General features: G+C 44.8%; 2 protein-coding genes and 1 long non-coding RNA gene across 3 annotated transcripts; 2 read left to right on the plus strand and 1 right to left on the minus strand.

Annotated features, from left to right (window-relative positions):
• Positions 1 to 5,028: 5,028 nt before the first annotated feature.
• Positions 5,029 to 5,678, minus strand: LOC133893134 (uncharacterized). Its single transcript, XR_009904451.1, has 3 exons — positions 5,607 to 5,678; positions 5,426 to 5,540; positions 5,029 to 5,352 (listed from the first exon to the last, which is right to left on the minus strand). It is a non-coding gene; the product is annotated as an uncharacterized LOC133893134 (long non-coding RNA).
• A 9,294-nt stretch (positions 5,679 to 14,972) lies between these two features.
• Positions 14,973 to 16,395, plus strand: LOC133893321 (uncharacterized). Its single transcript, XM_062334318.1, has 2 exons — positions 14,973 to 15,711; positions 15,801 to 16,395. The coding sequence occupies exons 1-2, from the start codon at positions 14,984 to 14,986 to the stop codon at positions 16,045 to 16,047; spliced, it is 975 nt and encodes a 324-aa protein (XP_062190302.1). The 5' UTR covers positions 14,973 to 14,983; the 3' UTR covers positions 16,048 to 16,395.
• A 3,687-nt stretch (positions 16,396 to 20,082) lies between these two features.
• Positions 20,083 to 24,722, plus strand: LOC133893639 (O-methyltransferase 1, chloroplastic). Its single transcript, XM_062334720.1, has 7 exons — positions 20,083 to 20,419; positions 21,812 to 21,984; positions 22,063 to 22,183; positions 22,658 to 22,782; positions 23,031 to 23,159; positions 23,241 to 23,411; positions 24,295 to 24,722. Exons 1-7 carry the CDS (start codon positions 20,152 to 20,154, stop codon positions 24,364 to 24,366), a joined length of 1,059 nt encoding a protein of 352 aa, XP_062190704.1. The 5' UTR covers positions 20,083 to 20,151; the 3' UTR covers positions 24,367 to 24,722.
• The last annotated feature ends 474 nt before the right edge of the window (positions 24,723 to 25,196 follow it).

A 25,196-nucleotide genomic window follows, 5' to 3' on the forward strand; every position in this document is an offset into this window, starting at 1 on the left:
AGGATTTTGTTCTTAAGATCGCACATTTATTGATGAGTTTGTCTGCTGAGAATTGGGCATATGTTTATTGATGAGTTTGTCTGCTGAGAATTGGGCATATGTTGGAGCAGAACGAAGGCAAAACATCAGATGCCAGCTAGCACTAGCACATGGCACATAGGCCTGAGCTGGGTGATTTATTGTAACATCTATGTTAGTCATTTCATCAAAATACAAGGCACATATTGATTTGGTTTAGTCACCAAAACTAAACTTTAACTACAAGATACTTTTACAATACATTGTTCATAACTACAAAATTATTGTCATAGGAACTTCAAACATGAATCCAGTTGTACCATTTTTACCATAAAATCTACTTAGTTTTAGGATATTTGTTGGTCAAATATTACAAAGTTATAATTTGAAACATGTGTGCATTCCAAAAGTAAATTGAGGGAGTGTTTATCACTAGCATCATGTGTAGCGAAAATGTCATTATTAGATCATAATTGTGATTTTGGTGATTAATAATAGCATAGTTAATGAGACTAATATGTTTGTCAAGTGCAACATTTTCGTAGATCATTATCATCCAATGACTTTAATTTTTTTTGAGTTGAACAAGAAACCAAACATATTTTCAAATGCCCTTCAGTTGCTCAAATCGACTAGTCAATGAAGCAATTGCAACATCAATCACGACTAGAAAATAATTAACTTTGAAGGATTCCACGACTGATTGTTCTTCTTCATTTTTGTTTCTTTCTTCATCAAAATGTTTTTTTCTAGCATCATGATGTTTTGTTGGAAAGTTTGGCGCTATCTCCATGTCAGAGGCAATAGCTTTTGCAATATCTATACTAGAAGTTAAGCCTTCATTTCTGTACCTCTTAAAATATGAGATGACACCTTTGATTTTCTTGAGAGCAGAATCCATGCAAACAATCTTAGACTGCAACTTCTTACTCACCATATTTATAGAAAATAAAATATCATGCCAAATAACCATACCAACTAAAAATTCAAAATTCTCAAGTGCAGTGACCAAAGATTGAGCATCACTTACTGCTTTTGGGTCACCTGTAGAAGATCTCTCTAGGTCCAACAAAGCTAACCTAATTTGAAGAGTTTGGTATCTGATAGCTTGAACACTTTTTATTCGACTCTCCCAGCGAGTATTAGACAAAGATTTGACAATCAAGTGTGGAACATTGTCAGGAAAAATCTTCCACCTTTTAGAAGAATATGAAAACAATACATATATTCGTTGTACAATACCAAAGAATGAAATAGCCTTGCTGCAAGATTTTACCATATCACAAAGAGTAAGATTTAGATTATGATAGGCACATGGCAAATATAATGCTCTTGGATTAATTTCAAGCAAACGCTTCTGAACATCTTGGTGTTTTCCTTCCATATTTGAACCATTATCATAACCTTGACCTCTCACATCAGCGACATTCAAATCAAGAGAGTCTAATGCATTCAACGCATTAAAAAGCTCCAATCCTGATGTGGCATCCACCTTCAAAAACTCTAGAAAAAACTCCTCTACTTTTGTAGTACTGCTTGACATATTGACACAACGCACAATTAGAGTCATTTGTTCCTCATGGCTCACATCTAGGGTACAATCCAATATCACAGAGAAATATTTGGCATCCTTAATTATCCTTAAGATAGATTTTCTCGCAGCATGAGCAAGAAGAGAAATTAACTTATTCTGAATATTGTGGCCAAGATAATGATGATGAATTTCATTATTTTGAATGCGCTTAATGTGGTCTTGCATCACAGAGTCAAATTCTGCAATTATTTCAGTTGTGCCCAAAAAGTTACCATTGTTATCTTGATAAAGTTTCTCATTTAATCCTCAAAAAGCCAAATTATGTTTACCAAGAAACTTCACAGCAGAAACTATTCTTATTAAAACTTGTCTCCAACGCTCTTTCTCATTGCAATTTCCAGTTGCAAATCATCATCAATTGTTTGATTATTTCTTAACCTCAACCTAAGTTCATTCCAAGTATTCATGTTTGTTATATGCTCAACATTGTTCTCATGTTGTTTGAGTCTCCCACTAAGATGCTTCCAGTCCATCAATCCATCAGATGCTAACAAACACTTGTTTTGATTTGATTTGAACAATTTGCAGCAAAAACAGTAAACTTTGTCCACATGTTTAGAGTAAACCAACCATTTTCTATCAATCACCTCATAATTACTTAACCTTCTAGAGTAGTAATCATATGAAAAATGTCTAGAATTTCTGCCTTCAGGGAACTGCAAATTGAATTCCCTCACATGCTCCTTTTCAACTAAGATATCTCTTGATCGGTTGTCAAGACTATCCCAGGTCCTAGGATCATATATAGCTAAAAGAAAAGCTTCTTGTTCATCAACATTTGGATTTTCAATATGAGATGATTGTTGTACCTATAAATTTTCGTGCTCTCTAGCATCTTCATTCTCATCATTTTTTTAATTTAAATTACAATCAGGTTGCTACTCTTGTTCTTCAATGCTACAATCATCTAACTCCCTAGGATTATCTTCGGGAACAATATTACTTGAAAAGAACTTATGAATAGCACCTTTTTGCGATTCAATAAACTGATCTTCTCATTTCCTTTTCTTTCTTTTTGTAGCACCAGACAAATGCTTCTTCGACAACATTCCTTCTGCAAAATAAGATGAATTCAAGAAAACAACAAGAACACCTGAAATTAGAAAGGGAAAAGGAAGATAAACGAAGGGCCAAGGAAATTACTCATACAAAATTAAATCTCCACTTACCTTGAGTCCTTGTCTTGGTCCTTGGATCTTACGAACTGCAATTTTTGTGTGAGGAGCAAGACTGCAAGAGAGCTGAATTGAACCCTAACCAATGGGCAGTCAGCCAACCATGTAAGAACTTTCGGGATGCGGGAGTGGCAAGGTTTGTGGAGTAAATCAATTGTGAATTGCGATCCGTGGGACATGAGGAGATTGAAGACCTAATTGCGAAAATTTCTGGGAAAGGGGAAGGCGGATTTGGCAGCTAGCGACAGGAGCAGCAAGCAGCCGCAGTGTATCGAGAAAAAAGAACCAGGCAAAACCTACGTGTGGAAGGATTGCTAGCTTCTATTGCTATTGGCTTGAGCCTGGGCCTGGTAGGAAACCTGCTGTCATATTGGCCTGAGGAAGAAATGTTGGGCTGAATGCCTGAATACCTATACAGTAGACCTGCTATACAGAATACATACATAGATCTGTTTGGGCCCCTACTTAGGCTGGGCCCTAGGCCGGCGCACTTATCACCCTGGCCCAGAGCTGGGCCTGTGGCCACGACATAGGCAGTCTCAATCTACATGTTGAAGTTTTTTTATTTTTATATTTTTTTGAGTTTAAATTTAAATAAATAGATTCCCGGTGAAAAGATTTGCAAAAGTAGACGCCCACCGCCCTCTCAGAGGGCTGCAGCCCTCTCAGAGGGCGGGTACGAGTGCTAACCGCCCCCTGAGAGGGCTGTAGGCCTAACCGCCCCCTCAGAGGGTGGCAAGAGGGGCTAACCGCCCTCTCAGGGGGTGGTTAGGCCCTGGGGGGGCGGTTAGCCCCTAGCCGTCCTCTGAGAGGGCGGTTAGGGGATTTTTTTCATGTAAAATTAATTTTTTTCCATTTTTTTCTATAAAAATATATTATTTTTTAAGTGAAGGAAAAAAAAGAAGGGGTGTAAGGAAATTAAGAAATTAAATTTGGAGTAGGTTATGTAATAAAGGGAGGAAAAAATCAGTAATTAGTAGTTGCAGCATTTTACGTGGGTATGGGGTGCGAACGAGGACAAACATAGTATTGAACACATGGTGAAAACATTACAATACACCGTAACCGCGACGACACGATGAGGAAACAAAGGTGGCATGTACGGTTCGCACTAAAACCTTATTAGTGCGCCGATCCTAATCATAACATGCCTTAGGGAAGGAAAGTATGTCGGGTTACATTAGGTACTCTCTACTGCGTGCATCTAGGATACTTTCCCTTTCGGAGGGCATCGGGACCTGCCGTCTTAGCACGGCGGGCTCTCTCCCGCTTCCTTTCCCTCTTAGCCTCTCGAGCCTGAGCCACGGTACGGTCGTGCGCCGCCTTCCTCATGCGCTCTTCTTCCTCCCGCTTGAGACGAAGTTCCCCTTGCTGTTGCTCGTACTCCCGACGTGCGTACGCTTCCCTTCTCCACCTCATGTTCATGTCGACCCACAGCTTCTGTGAGTCATTTTGCTCATTGTCGAGCCACTGAATAAAATCACAGAGCGGTGGAGGGGACTGAATAAATGGAACAAGATGAGCGGTTAGTAAAAGAGGGCGCGTAATCGGAAGAGATGAGGCGGACATCTGTTACCGTACCGGTCGATAACCAGTTGTTGCATTGCGAGGCTTTTCATACTCGTAGTTGGCATACATGAAGAAGCGTAGTCCATAGGTGTATGAGATGTCCTGCGACTCGCGGAGCTTACAAAGGTCACCACAGAAGCATATTGGTGGTTCGAGACCTTCAGGTACGGTAGTCCCCTAATGTTTCTTTGGTGGGCTCGATGGAGCTGAGGAAGACATTGCATTTGAGAGATATGAGAAATGAGCGATGCTTCTCCGTAAGGAGGTTTGGCTACTTATAGTTGGGGGAGGCAGGAGCATTGGATTCGCTCTTAAAGAAAGGAATTAGGGCATGGGCGTAGCTGGCGGGAGGAGCATCGGATTCCATCTTGAAGAATAGGACAGTTTTGTCGTTGCCCATGGTCAGAGATTCCACGTTTATTGGTACCCGTGTTGTCATTTACTGATTTGAAAAAGCTGGGTAGTGTTGTCACATTGTGTTGTCAAGTCATGGTTAAAGTTTAGTGGTGTGGTCACTTGTTCATTGAACGTGTCTGAATATGAAATGCATTTACGAAATGCTAAGTCGACCAAACAAAGTGAACATGTCTTAATACATATGAGCACATCACGAAGCGAATATGCATATGTTAGTTACAAAAAATGTAAAATGCTACTCATGCCTCCCTCGTTGCCGTCGTCCGTGCGCCCCATCGTGGTCCCGATGCCGCTGGTTAACCCTCACGTGACCCCTGGAGTAGGTGAGGGGGTTAGGTGGGCCGACGTGTCTGCTAGGCCTAGTAGGAACCACCGGTGTCGAGGGCTCGTCATGCGTGGGCTGGGTCCGAAGCGGTGCACTGGAAACCTGGGACCGCTGAAGGACGTCGTAGTGAGGTGTGCCCCCGAAGAAGTCACGGACGATGTCGTATGCGGTGTCGGGGCCAGCCTCATTCTCCTGACTAGGGTAGGAGGACTGTGAAGGCTCGGCAGGCGTCCATGTGTACTGGCTGGAGGGGCCTGTGAACAAATAATCATGTTAGATACGAACAATATGGTATTGAAAGTAGTAGTAAAAAATGTATAATTGTACCTGCGTGGTACGACGGTGCAGCAGAAGAAGGCCACGCTGACGTGCCGTAGTACGTTGCGGGGGGGGGTAGGGTGTGGGGCCGCCGAAGACGGACCGGCCTCGTCACCGAAGTAACCTGAGCACAGTTCTAACTTATTTTGCTGAAAGTACTAGAAATTAGGAAGAAGGGTTCCCGGAGTACCTGACTGTGGACGTACAGGGCTCAATCTGCGAGGCTGCGTCGAGACTTGTGGAGACGGACCTAATGAATGTTTAATAACAATAAGTAAAGGATATTGATCAATAATTTTCAAAAGTATAATTCGTACCATGTTGCTCGGACCCTCCAAGACGTGATAGGAGGGGTCGTGTGGGTGCCGACACTGAAGAACGTCGGTGCACGTCTGACGGCCGAGACGACTCGGCGTGTGCACCACTCGTCCTGGGAGGCGGCCCTGCTGCATCTGTGATAGATCGGCAGGAGGTGAGTTTCAGGGCGCGCATCGTCTTATCGAAAACCCGTCTAATGAAGCTCGCAACATCCGACGCACTTAGGTGATGCCCTTGCCGGACGCGGTCCATGGCAGCAGCTGCATCCCTATTTACATCATAAATGATATCTGTCTGCGGATATGAAAAATAGTAAACAATTAAAGTATACGGTTATGTTCATTCAATATGTAGTACGGACTTCAGAAAATGACTTACTGCTAAAGCGGCGTCCTCGTCCCAATGCACCGGGTATGTCTCCGTTGTCGATGCGACGTGGCCCCGGACATCATCAGGGGTGTAGGTGACACGAGTCCGCGTACGAGGTACGTACCACCGTAGGTACTCCGTAAAGTTTCCCTCGGTGTGGGGACGCGCCTCATCAACGACGTCCTGTAGCGCTTGGGCCCATGTTGCCACGTAAGGGGCCAAGCGGTCCGCCCAGAGGTGGCCAGCTGGCTGGCCTTTCCACGTGTACCTGCATTGAAACCACGGTAAATGTAAGGCAAACTAAAACGAAGGTTGCTCAAACAAAAATTTATCAAATGTACCTGTGGACGTGCAAGGGGACTGTACGGATGGGGACGAGCAGGAATGCCTGGTGACGGCCAAACTGCCGCATGACGCGCTGCGGTGAGTACTCTTCGACGTAGATGTCGAAGACAAGGGGCGCCTTGGTGAGCCAGTACTCCTCGTCACGGGTGCACAAGGGTGACAATCCCGACCCTGCACGTGTATGAACGGCCCGAACGTTGTATGGCTCCCATACCACATCGTTAGGACGTAGCCTGTCAAACTGGGTACGAAAATGCTCGTACGCGCTGCGAGGCTGCTCGTGGGCCCAGTGTGGCTGAGTGACAAACATCAATACAGATATTTAGAGAGTAACATAGTACGAACGAAACTGTTAATGTAAATTACGTACCCGTCGACGACACCACAGCGAGGCCATTGTCGGCGCGTCCTCTTCCATCTCGCCGTACCACTCCTCTGGGTACGGGGAGCGATCCACCACCGGCCTACCTATGGCGAAATGCTCGTACGACCATAGCTGAAGAAGAAGTGGACACCCGGCAAAAGTGGCTAGCGCCTCCTTCTTCATGCATGCATCGCAGAGCGCCCGATACGTCGCAGCAAGAACAGCTGATGCCCAGCTGAACTGCGGTACATCCTCTGCATGCGCGTCCGCTATCAACCGGGCGTACGGCACAAGGGTCCTCGTAACCAGGTGGCCTTGGCCACTAGTGAACATCACCCACCCAAACAACCAAAGGAGGTAGGCCTCCAAATGTCTCGAGACCGCGTATGCGTTGGCTTGTGGGTGGATGTACGTCGGCTGCATATATGACTGGTGTCAGAAATAATCATTACGACATAATTTGTTAGGAATCGATAGGTTGCATGTTACCATACCTGGAACTATAGGATCCACTTCTTCGTTGGCCCTCGTGCATCGGCTAAGAACTCAGGCACGTACGGGGGTGCATCCTCCTTTCGCTCCACCGGCCCAAATCGCTGATGCATGTCGTTCATCCAGTCAGCCTGCATATCGATCACCCCAACCGCAGCTCCCGCGCAAGGAAGGCCTAAGAGGTAGGAGACGTCCTGCAGGGTCGGGGTCATCTCTCTGCACGGTAGGTGGAACGTATGTGTCTCCGGCCTCCAACGGTCGACCAGTGCTGCTATCAGCGACCGATCGAAGAAGAAACGACTGGCCGCAACCTCGGGGTCCTCCGTCGTTCGAGCCTCGACCAACCGGCAAAGCGGTAGGAGTCCGGCCGCTCCCAACCTATAAGTATTGCAGTACATCAATAATATGTAACAACAACAGCGAAATGATATGTAACACCATCAGCTTTTCTAAGTACCTGTGGGTCCAGCGCTCGTCTACCGTCAGCAGCTCTCCAGGGCCTCGTGGGCGAAACACTCCTAGGTCCGTCTGGTGCTCGGCGGGTAAGAAGCTGCGATGCTTCTTGTCCACGGTAGGGTCCAAAAGCTCTGGGGTCGAAGGCTGAGCCATCTCTGCATTTGAGAGACATGTACATTAGTACATTGAGAAATAAATACAAGAACAACAAACTTCAAATGCAAATTAACCGTACGCGAAATTAACACATATTAATACAAAGTACAAAACTAGCTGACCTACACAACAGGTGCATCACCGCCTGCACTTTTGGGACAATATTTGTAAGTATGACCTACTTCATTGCACTGACTGCATCGCTGCATCCTAGGGCTAGCCTCGGATTCATCCATATCGTTACGAATCCGCCGAGATTGTCTTCGGCCCGGTGCGTTCTTCATCTTTCCCAAATCAGGCACATATATTCTTGAAGGCCCTGGGTTACTTGTAAAAGTGTCAACAATGCCGTAACCATACAGCTCCTGGTTCCAGGTGTTCAGTACTTGATCTTTCATGAAATATTGTGACACATATTGCCTTGGAAGCATATGGTGCTCCGCGCACGCAGCTATGACATGTGTACAAGGTTTGTGGAGTAATTGTGGCTTCTGACAACTACATATGCATATCCCACTCCTTAGCACACACTCTTGAACATGCCGCTCACGTCTACCCCCCCTCCGACCCTTATCCCGACACAGGACACTGAACCTGTGCTCTGCTGTGCCCTCTTGATTTGCGCGATGCATGTGGACCTTCCTATTTGCCTTCTCCATGTACTCACATAGCATCCGGCCATAAAGCATACGATTGTCCTCCATTACAACCTTAGCAGCTGCAAACCGATCAATGAAGTACTTGCAGGTGCCATGCAAAATGCCTTCTACAATTCCAACTAGTGGTAGGGACCTCATTCCTCTCATAACCCAGTTATAAACCTCTGCAAGGTTTGTAGTCATCACTCCATACCTGGCACCACCACTATCGTACAGCAGAGCCCATTTTTCATTGGGCTCATTGCGTATCCACTGTGAAAAGCTCCTAATAGATGAGCCAGATCTCCGTACAATCTGCAGAGTATCGGTTGGGAGCCGACCGAGAGCTATTGGTTCCTCACGGTTAGGTGCGGCCTCCGCAGTTTGTTTAAGAGTCAGTTCATCAAGTCTTGCCCATAATGCATTGAACTTACATTGTTGGTTCTGACTGCACAACTTCTTGAAGAGCTTCATTAACTCTTTGTTTTTAAACTGTCTGTAGAAGTTCGCACCCATATGGCGCATGCACCACCTGCTTTTGAGATCTGGCCACTGTACTGGTACACCCCGTCGCACGCTACCGTGTTGCATATCCAGCAAAGCCTGCAACAATCCTGCATGTCTATCATGAATGAGACACACAGCTGGTCGGTCAAGAACAATTGCATGCTTCACCCGCTCTAGGAACCAATACCAGCTGTCCCCATTCTCACTCTCCACGAACGCAAACCCTAGTGGCAGCACTTGGTTGTTACCGTCGACCCCTATTGCAGACAATATCTGCCCTTTGTACTTCCCAGTTAGGAATGTTCCATCTAGGCATATGATGGGTCGGCAATATCTAAATGCTTTGATAGTTGCACCGAATGCAAAGAAAGCACGCTGCAACACTCTTTTTCCGTTGTACTCCACATCAGTAGAGGGGTAATGCTTGATATCATAGTAGCTGCCTGGATTTCTTGCACAAATTGTGGCTAATTGACGAGGTAGATTGTGATACGAATCTTCATATGTACCGAACCTAATCTCAATAGCCTTTTGTTTCGCCCTCCATGCCTTCGCATAATTTATTGTGTACTGGAACCTTTGCTCAATAGCATGGATTATTGATCGTGGCTCATACCTTAGGTTATCCATAATCTCTCCGTACATAACATTTGCAATGAAAGCAGAAGACAGGTTCCGATGGGCGAACTCTATTTCCTCAATATGACAATTATGTTCCTTAACTATTGAGCATTGCCAGTAGTCTGCCCATTTCCCTCTAAATGTGTGCACCCGCCAAGGGCACTCAGGAACCAAGCACTTCACATCGTACTCTCTTTTACTTGATTTAACAACCTTGAATTACCTACGAAGAGACAACGACCAGAATTTCACAGCATCAATAACTGCCTCTTTTTTAGGGTACATAGCACCCTGTGACACCTCATTCTCATGGTATGGCCACGGTGTCTGGTCAGCCTCGCTAACCACCAACTTCAAAAATTCTTGATCCCGCCACTCCGCAGGAACTGCAGCATTACCCTCCTCATCAGAAGAATCCCCATCGGCAAGGCCTTCCTCCAACTCTTCATCCTCCAAATCCATATCTTCAATGATGCTAGGGATGTGCTCCCCTTCATCAGCTACACCCATCGGCTCCAGGTCTGGAACATCACCAACCTCCTCTCTGGACCCTACATTAGCCACCTCTGACTCATCTTCCACTGCCTCACTTGGTCCTGCTACTGCTTCTTCAGAGTTCACCTCATTTTGATCTTTCAGGTACGCCACAGCTAATAAAACAAGCGGCATGCCACGTTCACAGCATATATCTACATACTGCCTCCAAGTTGATGTGGCTTCGATGGGAACAAGCTCACCAAAGTATCCATGACTAGCACGGCTCAGAACACCTTTCAACTTCAGCTCATATTGCTGCGGATCCAATTGGAAAAACCGCATGAGCCATTTGCACACCCCCACAATAGTCCTCTCATTAGCCTTACTAAGCCCCTTCATAACATGGCGAAATCCAGAGAGATCTACACCATTGGGACCGTACATAATTTCACCCTCACCATAATATATCTGAAAAATTAATTTATCTCCCATTCCTGGAAACACCCGCAAACATAACACATGTTAAGACAACAAACTATATTTCTGATTATCGGATAAAATAGTTTTTAAATGCTACCCTAAGTTCGCAAATTATCATCTACTATTGACTCATACGTCTGCATGTACAAGTAATATACTATAAACTATATACTACAAACAACATACTGAAAATAATATACTACAAATAATATACTACAGGTAACAAATTGAAAATAATGTACTAATTTTCTAACTAAATTTTACAATTTTCTAAACCCTAGATCTAACTATCTAAAATCTATGTCATATACTACTACTGCACTAATTAACAACAATAAAAAGGATAAAAAGATTGACCTAAAATTTTTTTCCAAATCCGCAGCCCAAATGCAGCAGGGCTTCGCCGATCTCTCTTCCTCCCCTATCCTATCCTCTCTTCTCCTCTCTCTTCTCAATTTTTCTTTTTTTCTGAATTTTCTGGTTCTTTCTCCAATTTTCAGGGTTTATATAGACTCAGGGCGCAGGGGGCCAGCGCGGGGCTACTGTAACACCCAAAATTCAAATTTTTGCAATAATTTAAAACTTTCTTAGAATTAACTCAGGTGTTGCAACTTAGCTCACTAGGAAATTAATTTCTAAAATTAATGTGGCCTAGGATAATTGTTTGATGCATTCATGCCGTTGTAGATGCAATAAGGTTTTTTTTTTGGTGGAAAAAGTTTGCAAAATTTCGCTAGGTTTCGTCGCTTTAAAACCCCATTGGAAAATTTGATGAAATTCATTTGGAAAAAGAAATTCTAAAAGGAAAATGCCCTCGGGCCGATTCTTTCTCCCTCGGCCCATTTTCCCTCCCCTTCTCTTTCTCTCGTGGGCTGTCTTCCCTTTCCCCGCGCCGGCCCATCGGCCGAGCCGGCCTGCAGCAGCCCCAGCCGGCCTCTTCCGCCGACCCCTTCCCCCGCGCTGAGCCGCCCGTGCCGAGCCGCCTGCGCCGAGCCGAGCCCCGCCCACGCCCCGGCTCCTCTTCTCCTTCCTCCGGCCGCACCCAAGCTCCAACGGCCGTCGGCCGTTTTCCCTCCTCGCGCGACCTCTCCTCTCCCAACAACTGCCGGATCCGAGCCCTAAAGCCCCATTAAGTTTCCCCGGCCATTGCCCCCTCATTTCCCCTCTCCATTGCGCGGTTAAAGCAAGGAAAACCGTCGGCCATTAATCCATGGCTGCCGCCCCCTTTCTCTTCCAATTCTGGCCACCCTACTCCTCCTCTCCTTTATTTAAGCCGCCTATTCTCTCCGTGGCAAAGTTCCTCGCATTTTGCTTTAGCTCCCACTCTTTTTCCTCGCCGAATTCGTCGTCGCCGTCCTCTTCTTTGCCAACTCCGGTGAGGAGCTCCGCCGACACCGTTCTTCATGACCGAACAGCCTCCGGCCAAATTGACCCGTTCATCATCTTCGCAGGATCCTCCGGAGTCGGTTCCTCGGTTTGCCGTCGTCTTTCGGTCGCCGGAGCACCCCTTCCGCCGCCTAGCCGACCGCCGTTGCAGTACTCGTCGTCGCCCGACCACTCCAGCGCCTCTCCGGTCTCCTTGACACCCGGGGTGAGTTCGCCGCCCCTCCCTCCTTCTCTTCCGCCACTCGTCGGAGCCTCCCGCTCACCGGCGCGTGTTCCCGGCCAACTCCGGCCGTCCCCCGGCCGCCCGCCGCCGGCCCGTAGCCGTCCAGAGCCATCGGTCCTCGGTGGACCATGGACCGAAGGATCTCGGGTGGTCCACCGCCCGGTGGACTCGGTCCACCGCCCTTTTTTTCACAAAATAATTGATGTCCGGTTTATGACATCAGCATTGCGCAATAAACCCGTTTTCAGTATAAAAATAATCGGTTTTAATCTCTGGTAATAAGAATAATTTGCAGAATAGCCCCTAAATCTTCAAAATCTCATAACTTTTTGCTCGTAGCTCCGATTTAGGCGATCTTTGCGCTCATATTCTCGTAGCGACGTGTAGAATCTGTTTATAGGGTTTTTCTCTAGTTTTAGGAATGTTTGGTGTACTGTTCTCATGTTAGATTGTGTGCTCGTGTAGACGATTCAGTCCAGGAGTTCGGCAACTTTCAAGAGGAAGATTTTGAGGGACCTGTGCAACACTTCGACGAAGGCAAGTGTCTTGACCATGTTGCAAACCCAGCTTTTACATCAAGTAGTCTTTCTCAAAATATGCATGATGCTTTACAAAAATGGGTAGAATAGCAAATACTAGTGTTGGATATAGATGCTTTATCCATACAGGATCATCATGTTTTTGCTTAGCCATGCTTTAGATGAACATGTAGCGTGTAGAATGATAAATCTTGAGTTATGAACTAAAAAAGAATTGATATAGGAAGAATATCATGGAAAATTAATGTTGTTAAGGGAGTTAACAACGGTGATAATTGGGGTTCTGGGCAAGAAAGGGTACTTTTCCCGACATGGTTGGTTGTTTGGTTGTTGGGTAGTATACCCTTATGGGGTTATTGGAGGTCTTGCCCAGACCATTTTAAGGACCGGTTCGTGGAGCGAACACCCATGGCAAACAAGGCAACTACGAGACCAATATGGTACGGCTTGGCCTAGTAACTAGATGTTCTCCCAGGGTTGTATGAGCCAATCGGATGTGTAGATAAGGAAGGGTTACTTCCCGATTCTACCCGGCACAAGAGGGGGCCTCTGGGGTGGAGGGTTACTCCACTTATGTACGGCGGTGAAACCTCAGTGGGCAAGTGCATACTAGGAGACTCTCTGGAAAAGCCTCGTAGTGATCTCTTGGCGCACACCTCGGAAGTGTGTAAGGTACCATCAGGTGCCGGCAACAGAGAAGATCACGACTCATGGGTAAAGTGCACAAACTCTGCAGAGTGTCAAACTGAATATTCAGCCGTGCTCACGGTTATGAGCAGCCTGGACCCTCGCATGATTAGTCGGGGTGGGTGTTTTTCTTGGTCTGGGAATTGGGTTGAATTCCCGGAGGTTAAAGAAAACCTTTGGTACATCTTTTCTCGGTTAAAATAAAAATTTGTTTCCGTAGTTCAGGGCTAAAAACCAGCTTTTATGCAAATGAAACCCTAGATTAGGAAAACCTTGTCTCAAGCCACCATATTTGATTCATTTGTTTTCCCCCACTTGTTGAGTATTGGAAATACTCACCCTTGCTGTTTCAGAAGGTGACGCATTTGAAGATTTTCCTGAGGATGACTTCCCCGAGGATGGCGCCGAGTTCTAGGCTTGTGGGACCTCTCGGTCGGCTGCCTGTTGGTTTGGGGCTGTGCCGTTCCCTTTTTCCGCTGTGGTGTTCTTTTCTTTAGACCCGTGGGTGGTCATTTTGTAATATTCTAGCGTTGTAATAAGAAACACTGTGTCTGTTACACTAATGAAGTCGCTATATGTATGAATAACTGATCCTGGCATACATATAGTTTACATCTGGTTTTGGTCTTTAAACCGGGTGTGACAGCTACGGGCGGGAGGCGCTCTTACCGCCCTCTCAGGGGGCGGTAAGGACCTCTACCCGCCCCCCGAGGGGGCGGTTAGCTGTGGGGCCCGGGCGGGAAGGCCTACCGCCCTCTCAGGGGGCGGTTAGCACCCGTACCCGCTCTCTGAGAGGGCTGCAGCCCTCTGACAGGACGGTGGGCGTCTACTTTTGCAAATCTTTTCACCGGGAATCTATTTATTTAAATTTAAACTCGAAAAAATATAAAAATAAAAAAAACTCCTCTATGCTGCTGGGTAGCCTGGACTTGGGAGTGAGGCGCTCTTGGCTTGTGTGTTCACTGTGGCCTTGTAGACTCAAGGAAACCTAGGACTGGTCGGTGCAGAAGTGCAAAACTGCCATCACAATAAAGGTAATAGGAAGTCAGTAGAGAAACCCTCTAAACTTTTCATAAAAATGGAAATTTAATTTGGAATCTAGTTTAACAATTTCTAAAAACTTGGCAATAATTTTGTAATACTTGTTTTACAAATATCTGAAATTTGGCCAAAAAAGTTTTAAAAGCTAGTTCAGCAGTGCTGAAAATGTGACAACTATGACCACTACATAGCAAACTACAAAAGAAAACTTAATACTCTTTGCCTTATTGTAATTTGGGAATTGATAAGCTGTAAGTCATGGTGGGAATCTGTCCTAGAAAGATGCTTCTTCTGATACATGTACCATTATTCTACCAAGTGACGGCACACATAGATCAAACATAGAAGATGCCCTTGTAGTCTGCACCACAAGCAGCCAAATCAGCACCAGCCGCCCGGCTACATATGACGTACTCACATTGAGCAGTGACACTGCGAAACACACACGCACGAGAGAGAGAGAGAGACATGGCAACGGCGATGGCATTGGACGGCGTCACCCACCGGACACTGGACGTGAACGGCATCAAGATCCACGTGGCCGAGGCCGGTGACGGCTCCACAGGCGGAACGGTCCTCTTCCTGCACGGCTTCCTGGAGCTCTGGTGGTCGTGGCACCATCAGCTCCGGTCCCTCCCGGCGCGCGGCTACCGCTGCCTGGCCCCGGACCTCCGGGGATACGGCGACTCCTCCGCCCCGCCCTCCCCATCCTCCTACACCGCCCTCCACCTCGTCGGCGACGTGGTGGGCCTCCTCGACGCGCTGTCTCTCCGCCAGGTGTTCGTGGTAGGCCAAGGCTGGGGCGCCCTCCTGGCGTGGCACCTCGCCACGTTCCGGCCCGACAGGGTGCGCGCGCTCGTCAACATGAGCGTCGCCTTCATGCCGCGCAACCCTGCGGTGCGGCCGCTCGAGGCGTTCCGGCGGCTCTATGGTGACGGCTACTACCTTCTTCGGCTGCAGGAGCCCGGCGCCATGGAGGCAGAGTTCGCGCGGATGGACACCCGGTTCATCTTCAGGAAGCTCCTCACGACCCGCGACACCGGCGCCATCTCGCTGTCCCCGGAGTGGTGGGGCTCGTCGGACCAGGAAATCCCCCTGCCGCCGTGGCTCTCGGAGGAGTACGTCGACCGCCTCGCCGCCAAGTTCGACGAGACGGGCTTTGCCGGAGCCATGAACTTTTACCGCTGCCTCGACCTGTAAGAACCAAGGATGAGATCAGCATCTCTCTTGAGAATCGACTCACCGATTAATCTTTGAGTAATCTGTGGTATTTCGTGTTGTGGAGGAACTGGGAGCTGACGGCGCCGTGGACGGGGGCGAAGGTGACTGTGCCGACCAAGTACATGGCGGGGGAGGAGGCGATGTCGTACAACTACACGGGTGTGCAGGAGTACATACACAAGGGCGGGCTCAAGGGCGACGTGCCGCGGCTGGAGGAGGTGGCGGTGATCGCCGGCGCCGCGCACTACATCCACCTCGAGAAGGCGGAGGAGGTCACCGAGCACATCTGCGACTTCATCAAAAACTTTTGACAGTGCAGGACGGCAGGTCTAGCATGGCGATTATTTGGCCCATCTGGTGTCATCTTCTGATGGGATCATGGGACTGCTGTAGCTCATCAGGAAGTTGTAGTGAGCACGGTTCGTAATTTTCTCTTGTAAAATCAGTGTAATAGCACTAGAAATCTTGTGTTCCGTAATTTTCTCTTGTAAAATCAATGTAATAGCACTACAAATCTTGTGTTCTGACTGCTCTGTCAGTTCCCCGTTGAACGAGTTCGAGAGTCTAGAGGACTCTGTTATGTAAAAATAGCAAAAGGGGCGGCATATGTTCGCCGATTGTCCTTCAATTTATTAGTTGGTTATGGATGGTTTGGATTAAATGCCGAGACAAAATAGTAACATATGTTTTTTCATCATATGATTGATTTTGGTTCATGCTAATCCCTCTGGTAGAAAACATGCACTGATATATAAATATGTGCAACCAAACTATTACAGTTTTTTTCTTTGCAATTAAATGGATGATGCACACCACGATACACCATCACTCACGCACACCACGAGCACGCTTCGTATCACGTGCCCACAGATAAACTGCTGAAAACATTCTAGTCATGTCAAATAAGAGGAAGGAAAAATGTAGCAAAGCACTACATATTTCTCAGCATGTTGACAACACTAGAATTTAAAGTTTCACATATTCATAATGTAATTAGGAGTACAAGATCACATAAGCAACCCAAATACAACACATAAGGGTCATCTTGTTCAATCTAAAGGCACAACCACATAGTTACAAATGACAAGTTTTCAAAAGGACAAGACTACATATTGCACCACAAAATATGAGAAGTAGCTCCATGACACATCACATGGATACATCAAAATAACTAGCTAGTCCCCTTGCTTCTGCCCCTTCCCCTTGATGTATTATTGCTCTCTTAGCCTAAGACCATCTCCAACCATATTCCCTTTATTTCGTACTTTTTCCGATTTCCTTCCCTGTTCCTATTTCCTTTATTTTCTTTCATCTCCAACAGTTTCCTTTCGAGGGGAATCTGAAGGGAAAGGAGAGATAATCTCGTCCTGAAGAGAATAACCTCGGGAATCCCTTTATGACGGGATTTTCGTCCCCGAAGGGAAGCCCTTGGCCATGGTCTAAGGATGAAGTTCTTGATGATGTTTTTTTACATGGGAAAAAAGATAGTAAGTAGCCAATTGAAAAACAACAAGGAACATTATATTAATGACTGAAAGGTACCTTTTGCTAACTATAGGTCCTCCTTGGCAAGACTTAACAAAGTGGCCTTTCTCATGACAATCAGAACATGTTTTTCTCTTGATGCTACCAGCCTCATCAGAAGCTTTGTACCTGTGCCCTTGGTTTTCCTAGCTTTCTACTTAACTTTGGCTTCTTCAACTTGAAACTAAGATCTACAATTTCCTATTGGTTCTTGGAAGTCATTGGGTCCCATATCGCAGCATATGACTACCTAAATTTCTGAACTGAAAAGTATTCATGCAAGTAGTTGTTCATGTCTGCTCCCCTAAGTGAACCAATGAAAGTCAATGCATGGTTGCAAGGCTTTTCATTAACTTACCAACATCTGCAAGAGCATGTATGTCCTTCAAGTTCACCGCATGCCGCCATACCGTTCCTTTTCTAGATACCACACTAACTTCAGGGGTATCATCTTCAGAGGTCCTTAGCACAGTGTAATCTTTGAGCTTCTTGTTTTGTTTGTTCAGCCTTTTAACGAGGTACGGAATCATTCTTCCTTCCATTTTTGCAGCAAGCCACCTCCTCAAAATGCACTTAGCCATCAACATTTTCCTAAGCTTGTCACACAAGTCCACAATCTGTAGCTCCTTAATTTTCATCACCCATCTATTGAAAGACTCTGATAGATTATTGATGTAGTCCACCTTTGAGATCTCAGAAAAATTGCTCCAACTCCATAAATATGGGTGATTTTTCTCTAAGTAACTAATAGTTGTAGGATAATTCTGAGCTATCTTATTCATGTGGTAGTTGTACTGGGTGATGGTGTAGCATTTTGCAGCCAGCCACATGTTCTTAGAAAAAAGTGGGCCACGATATTGCTTTTTGCAGTTATTCCATCTCAACTTCTGGATAAACATCAATGATAGACCCCACTATGCCTTTCCCTACATCTGTGCTAATGACTAGCCCATGAGGAGTTCCAATTGCAATCTTCAAGTTCTGCACAAACCATGTCCAACTCTCTTTGGACTCGGCCTCTATCACACCATATGCAACAGGAAAAAGCCAATTGTTCCCATCTATTACAACAACCGCTGCCAACTGCCCTCTATGCTTCCTAGTGAGGTGTGTTGAGTCCATTGTAATGTAAGGTCTGCAACCTTATAGAAACCCATCTATGAATGGTTTGAGTGCTATGAACAGCCTCCTGAAGCACACTTCACCCTGAAAAAACTCAGTGTCAAATTTGACAAGACTTGCTGGCTGTGCCTTTAGTAAGTCCTCTTTAAAGGTTGGGATCAGCGCATAGCTATCATCCCACTTCCCAAATAGCTACTCAATTGCCTTCTCTTTGTCCTGGAAAACTTTGTCAAACTCAATCTTTATCTTGTACTTCTTTTCAATGTTATTCTTTAAAGCACTTGATCCTAGAGTAGGACTGTCCTTCAGTGGAGTACATGAGATGACATTCTCAACAACATTTCTCCTCAGCTCCAGGCGCGACCTCTGCTCCAGGCAAGCGTGGCCCTCCGTGCGAGCTACTCCAGGCCAGCGCGGCCAGGTGTTCACCTCACCCCCTCCCAGGTGACCTGCTCCAGGCGACACGGCCCTCCCATACAAGCTACTTAGGTGCCCCCGACTGGGCTCACTACAGCGCCCCACGACCACGAGATGCTCCCCAAATTGTGCCAATCAAGCTCTTGCCTGGGATCAAGGAGCATTTAAGAGGGGAGATGCGGATTTGGGAGAGGAAAGGGAGATTTGGAAGCTAGGGTTCATGGCCAACGGGAGGAGAAAATTGAACTTGGCAGGCGGACCTGGATGAGAGGGATGCCTAAAGGTGTACCAATTTGGGGAGGGGTTATTTGGTGTTTCAACATCTCCTCAATTTCATATTTCTATTTTGTGAATTTTTTCCTTGCCTTAAATCAAAGGAATAGTAACGTGAACTCAAAGTAGTGGCAAATGGCGACATATACATGCATTCCAGTGGCAAATATGCAATTCGTGATTTTTTAATGGCAAACCACAGTATGGGGTTCAAAGTAGTGGCAAATTTACAAATTTTCCATATCAATATGGTCCCAAGTACTTATCTTTGATTTTTTTTCTATCCAACTATCCATTGATAATAGTAAAATTATATCACTTGAAAAACTTTTTAATGGATATTATCAAAGTGTATTTCCGTTTAAAAGTTTTTGTTATGCATATTAGCGATAAAAGTTTTCTATATCAAATTTATTTAGGAACATGGAGAGTCACAAATTTGTTTTTTATAAACATATTTATAAAACTACTAAAAATTGGATAGAAAAGATATAACGAGCGGATTTTCATTTTTCTCAAGCTTTTTAAAGAAAATTTAAAGATAAACTTATTATTTTATTTTTATAAATACGCCAACCTATTTAGCCACGCTATGGAAAAAAAAGCTTTCGAATGGACTGAAGTATTTTAAAATAAAAAACATGGTTTTTATTTCTAATATTTATTTAAAAAGTTTTAAAAAGTAAAAAAGTTCATACAGGACTGGTATTTTTTTAACTTTCGATCCTTTTTAACTAAAATTTGAAAAATGAATTCGTTGTAACTAAATCTTTAAAATGTACCTTTCGACCACACCAGCATAAAATGTCTTGGCAAGACACCATTAAGATGCCCGAGAAGAAACACGACGTTGCAAACTACCTGCCACTCTACCATAGCGTAGCAAGCAGGAGCCTCGTGCAGTAAATGACGTGACCGGGCTGTGTTGCCAAAATGGTTACTTTAAAAATTTAGTTTTGAAGGTTTCTTTTTCAAATTTTAAAAAAGGTTCCAAGAATAAAAGAATTTCTGGACTGTTCACCCGACCAGATAGAGCGAACAGACCAAGCTCGGGCGCGGGGACACGCAAGACCCAACACATGCCCGTGCTGCCGAGGCTCGCCGCACCGCCGGCCCCGTCCGTGCGCCGCGCGCCGCCGAGCTTGCCGCCTCCTCGTCCCCCACCCCCACCACCCGGCTACTGCTCCTCCTCCTGGAACATTCGGAGGCCCTCGCCGCGGGGACCCTTGGCCACCGCTGCCGAAGCCCCCCGCGGGGGCGCGCTCCCGGAGCCGGAGGAGCGCGACCCGTTCTTCCTCGCCGCCCTCCACGCTGCCCGCCTCCGCGACCAAGAGTCCCGCCGGCCAGGTATTCCTGAACCGGCCTTCGATTGTTTTCTCATGTTGTTGCTTGCTTGAGTCGTCGGTTCGGCTAGTACTGCTGGACTGCGCGCTACCTGTTCGACGAATTGAAGAGAAAACCATAATTGCTCATCTTGAACTACCTACTGTCGCAATCGTTTTCACTTGGGCAAGGCGCAACATCGGTATATGGTGCATTACCATTTTTTCCCCTTCATTATAAATTCATTTAACAAGCAAACCATAGAGTCACAGGTATGTGGATACTGGATGCAGTTGATATTATGATTATTAAACGTGGCTGTTAGGGTAAACATCCACCAGGTGGATAGCCGGGCGGTGTCGGCTACTACGGGAGGGATTAGATCATAGATTGAGAGACATAATATAGGGGGAGATTTAGAAGTAGGGGACTGGGAACTAGATTGGTTTCTATTGCTTGATTACAATAGGTGCTGCGTCCTCCTTTATATCGGAGTCGGCTCTAACAATCTAAACTAACAAATTTTATCTCTAAGACTAACTAATAAATTTTATCTCTAACTAATCTAATATAATCCCTAACAACTAATCCTATAGCGACATGTACAACCGCGCTCGTACCTGTGGTACTGTAGTGACAAGATTAGATTAGTGATCATATTAGATTAGTTAGAGATAAGGTCTATTAGTTAGTCTTAGAGATAAGATTTGTTAGTTTAGATTGTTAGGACTGGCTCCTACATAAAGGATGGCGCATCACCTATTGTAATCAAGCAAGAGAAACCAATCTAGTTCCGAGTCCCCTTCTTCTAAGTCTCCCCTAATATTCTGTCTCCCCCATCTATGATCTAATCCCTTCCCAACTGACATTGTCCGGCTATCCTCTCTGTGGATGTTTACCCTAACAATGGCAGTTTTGCTTAAAGGGGCAAGAATTTCAAATTGGCTTATATCAGCTATCTTCAATTGTTGTTCTGTTGTTTCTTTTGTGGGAAATTCTTGTTTATTGTCAAATTACCATCATCACATTGTTGGCATTCCGACACAATGTATTGGTTTACTGTGCTGCGAGGCTGGACAAACAGCCCATTCTCATGTGTTTTGGGCTAAGAAGGTCCTAACAACAACTAAGATACAAACTTGATTTGCAAAATATTTATTGTGCAGATGACTTAGTGCATTTTTCATTTTGCGCTTTGATGTTTCATTTTCTAATCATAAGAGAAATATGTTACAGTTTCGCGCAAGGCAAACACTGATATCTATTGGCAGTTGTTTGAATCCTGATATACTCTTTCGTGGCAAAGCTCAGATAATAATCTCTATAGAGTATTGACTTTTCTTTTAGAGGGATTAGGGCTACAGATGTGTTTTGATATGTTATATGTAATGTTTCTTAATGACATTGTGCTTGCAGATCCTCTTTTCATTGATCCATATGCTGCCGTTCTTCTTTCATATGATGTTGGACATCAAGATATGGATCTAGTTTCACAGGCAGTGCCTTGTCCAGACTATTATAGGCTAGCAACCAGATATATTGATGACAAACTACAGAACTTGATACACAGTTCAGAAAATATTAGACAGGTACTGAAATTTAACTAAATATTATGCTAAACTCTTTCCTTCCAACTTTTTGATAATTTGCTGGCTCATTCCTTATAGATTGTTCTGCTGACAGATGGAATGGACACTCGTCCATACAGGCTGACCTGGCCAAGGTTGTCTGTTGTGTACAATGTGTCACCTGGAGGAGTCTTCAATGCAGCAACTCAGCAGCTCAGAGGTGCAATCTAGTCTCACACAATCACACATTTCTTCTTTTCGCCCATTTTGAAGAATTTGTGATGGGTTTTCTCACGTTTATTCTGTTAGTTCTATCTAACATCTATATCTGCTATTTATTTTTGGCAAAATTTCACCACTGGTACCTGAACTATTCCAGTTCGTTCAATTGAGCCGCTGTACTACTAGTTTGTTTATTTGAGCCCTCAAACTATCCGATTTTGTCTAACCAAGCCCTTCCTTTTACTCCAAATACCAGATGTAGTAATAGAAGTAGTGCCAGGACAAGTATTTCTCAACAAAGCTTTTGGTCAAAAGTGTCAATTATTTGAAAGCAGAGGTAGCTATAACAATATGCATGCAACAGGATTACATGATACTCTTCTATTCTATTTCTAAAAGGAAAATTTGATGAGAGCTTCAGAAAAGATTGTGAAAACCTCATATGTTTTTTTTTTCCCTTGTGGCATGACAGGAACTGGAGCAAAAGTATCACGAAATTGTGTCTTGCTTCATACTCCTTTTGAATCTCCTGATTTACAAGACAGCTTGTGCAAAAATGGCTTCAACGGGAATAGGCTCAGCTTGTGGGTATTGCAGGTAGTTTCATTTTCCTTTTTTTTTTTTGGTTGTTCTTGAGCACAGACTGATGTCCCTGTACAGCGTTTTGGCCACCCCTTTTCTCTTGAAACGCTTCATGGAGTGTAGCATCAACTTTGATCTCATTAGCTCAGTGCTGCTCACGATATTTCTATTTGTGTCACTATTTTGGGTCTTAATAGCCATTTGCTTGATAGAGATAGCTTCAGAGACTGCGTTTGTGTGATGAATTTGTCATGGCATTGCAGGGTTTACCTCTTTTCACACCCACGAGCTTGGAAAACCTTTTGCTTGTCATAAGCAATTTAGCTATGAAAGGAAGTATCTTCATAGGAGAAGTACCCCATTTTTCAGATTGGACGGCACCAATGGACATGGTTGATTAAGTATATACCAAATCACATCTGTAGTTTTAAATTGGGCTGTCAATAATAGTTCCCTTGTCCTACGTCGTGCAGGGCTCAGAGCAGGATAAGCTGGAAAACCTTTTCTTTACCCGGGGCTTTCAAGTCAGCTTTGAGCATTATGAGAATATTGCAAAGGGTGTAGGCTTGAATCTAGCTCCTCCGGGGGAACAACGTGGCAGAGTGCTTTTTGTTGCAGAACAGCTGCGGTTTTCAGATGCACAGGTAGCCAATGAATAAACATCCACATGAATTTTCACTGTCGTAATTTTGAAGTTAGCACGACTCAAAAAAAAAATTGAGATAAATTTCGTGGCCAAAATTTCAAAATCCATTTCCAGAATGATTCCCACTAGAAGGTGGTAACTGAATTTTAGCCAGTTCCTGGTACACTTGGAATGAAATCTGAATCAAAGTGTTTCCAAAAGTTGCCCTGACATCTGTCAAAAACCATCTGAAAATTTAGGGAGCAGCCAAACAAAAAAAAGGGTGGGTTAGAGGCCTATTTCCAACTATCATCACCGATTCTATATGAAATATATTATCAGAAACAGATGCATCTGTATATATCTCGATGATCGGTGTAAATTGATGATACATCGGTTTCAGATATCAGCTAGGATATCTGATCCCTAGCTGGGATTTCTGGTAACTAGCCAGTTACCAGCCAGTTCCCAATGGTCTTCTGAACGTCAGGATCTTATCCTTGGTCATTCTAATGCAATATTTTGTGCGGTTGGACAGCCAAGAAATCAGATACTTACACGAGGTTTATTCCCTAGAAAAAGAAAATTCACTCACATGTGCAACCTAGCTAGAACGGTAAAATTATTTAATAAATCGTTGAATATCCAGGAGACTCAGCTCAGAAGTAATTCTGATCCAACTTTTCGCCATGCGCCTGGCATGAAAGAAAAGCAGCATTGCTGCTGCTCACGTTAGAAGAATAAATAAATCTTGTTTCTGACTTGGCGTAATGTAGAACCTTACCTTGTATCCTTGCCAATAGCTTGCAATCAAAATTAGAAGTGGTATAATTCAGGATTAGTAATGTTGTGCTGTCGACATTTGAGTATTCATTTGATTTTCTTTTTCCTGGCTTTGATAGATGGAGAGCTTCCGGATGCATTTTGAAAGAATGGAGGAGGATGCCGATGAAGAAGGATTTGAGGAGCTATAGTTCATTATATGATGTTTGATGCTATTGAGGCTTGATAGTGGTTTTGCCTTGTGGGGAAACTTTGCCATGGACTAGAGGAGAGCTGGTAAAAGCAAGATCACGCTCACTGATTCGTGCCAAGTTTCTGTTTGGTGTGGAAGAATCATCAGTTTTTCAGACACAAATCGATCTTTTGGCCAGCATTTCAAATGTAACAAGTTGTACTCGGCAAAATACCACGTCATTCGAAGTTCGAGCTGTAAACTGCAATTATTTTTGAAAACTTATTTTTTTTCGCAAGTATGTATACAATTATTTTTGAAAACTTTTTTTTTTTCGCAAGTATGTATCTTTAGAGCAATGTGAAAGATTGAACATGTCCTTGTTTCCCCTCTCTCTCTCGTTCCTCCGTGAACCCTCCGCATGCTGCCAGCCCTGTGGATCGGCGGCGGGAGCGCAGCCGGTGGTGAGCGACGGTTGGCGTGGCCACTATGCTACGAGAGGAAACATGCTGCTAGCTCTTGCATCTTACTCCAATTCATAAGCACGAGTCCTTTATAAAAATGCAGCTTTTAGGATGACGAAGAGCAGCTGCAAAACAAGTGGCAGAAGTTGTGCCGTTTGTTTATCTGTGCGTCCAGCTCCAGAACAAGTAAGAAAACCTTGTAGAAAAATCAAACAGAATAAAAATTAAAATATTCCGGTGCCGGGACTCCAATCTGGGTCCATCGGATGAGAGCCAAGTATCCTAACCAGTTAGACTACAACGGAATTGAACCTCCTAAATATCGTAGATTTCAACTTAGTAAATAAGTGTTACGGTGCTTCTAAAATTAAATAAGTGTTACGGT

The sequence above is a fragment of the Phragmites australis genome, chromosome 15, assembly GCF_958298935.1.
Source record: "Phragmites australis chromosome 15, lpPhrAust1.1, whole genome shotgun sequence".
Classification (NCBI taxonomy): domain Eukaryota; kingdom Viridiplantae; phylum Streptophyta; class Magnoliopsida; order Poales; family Poaceae; genus Phragmites; species Phragmites australis.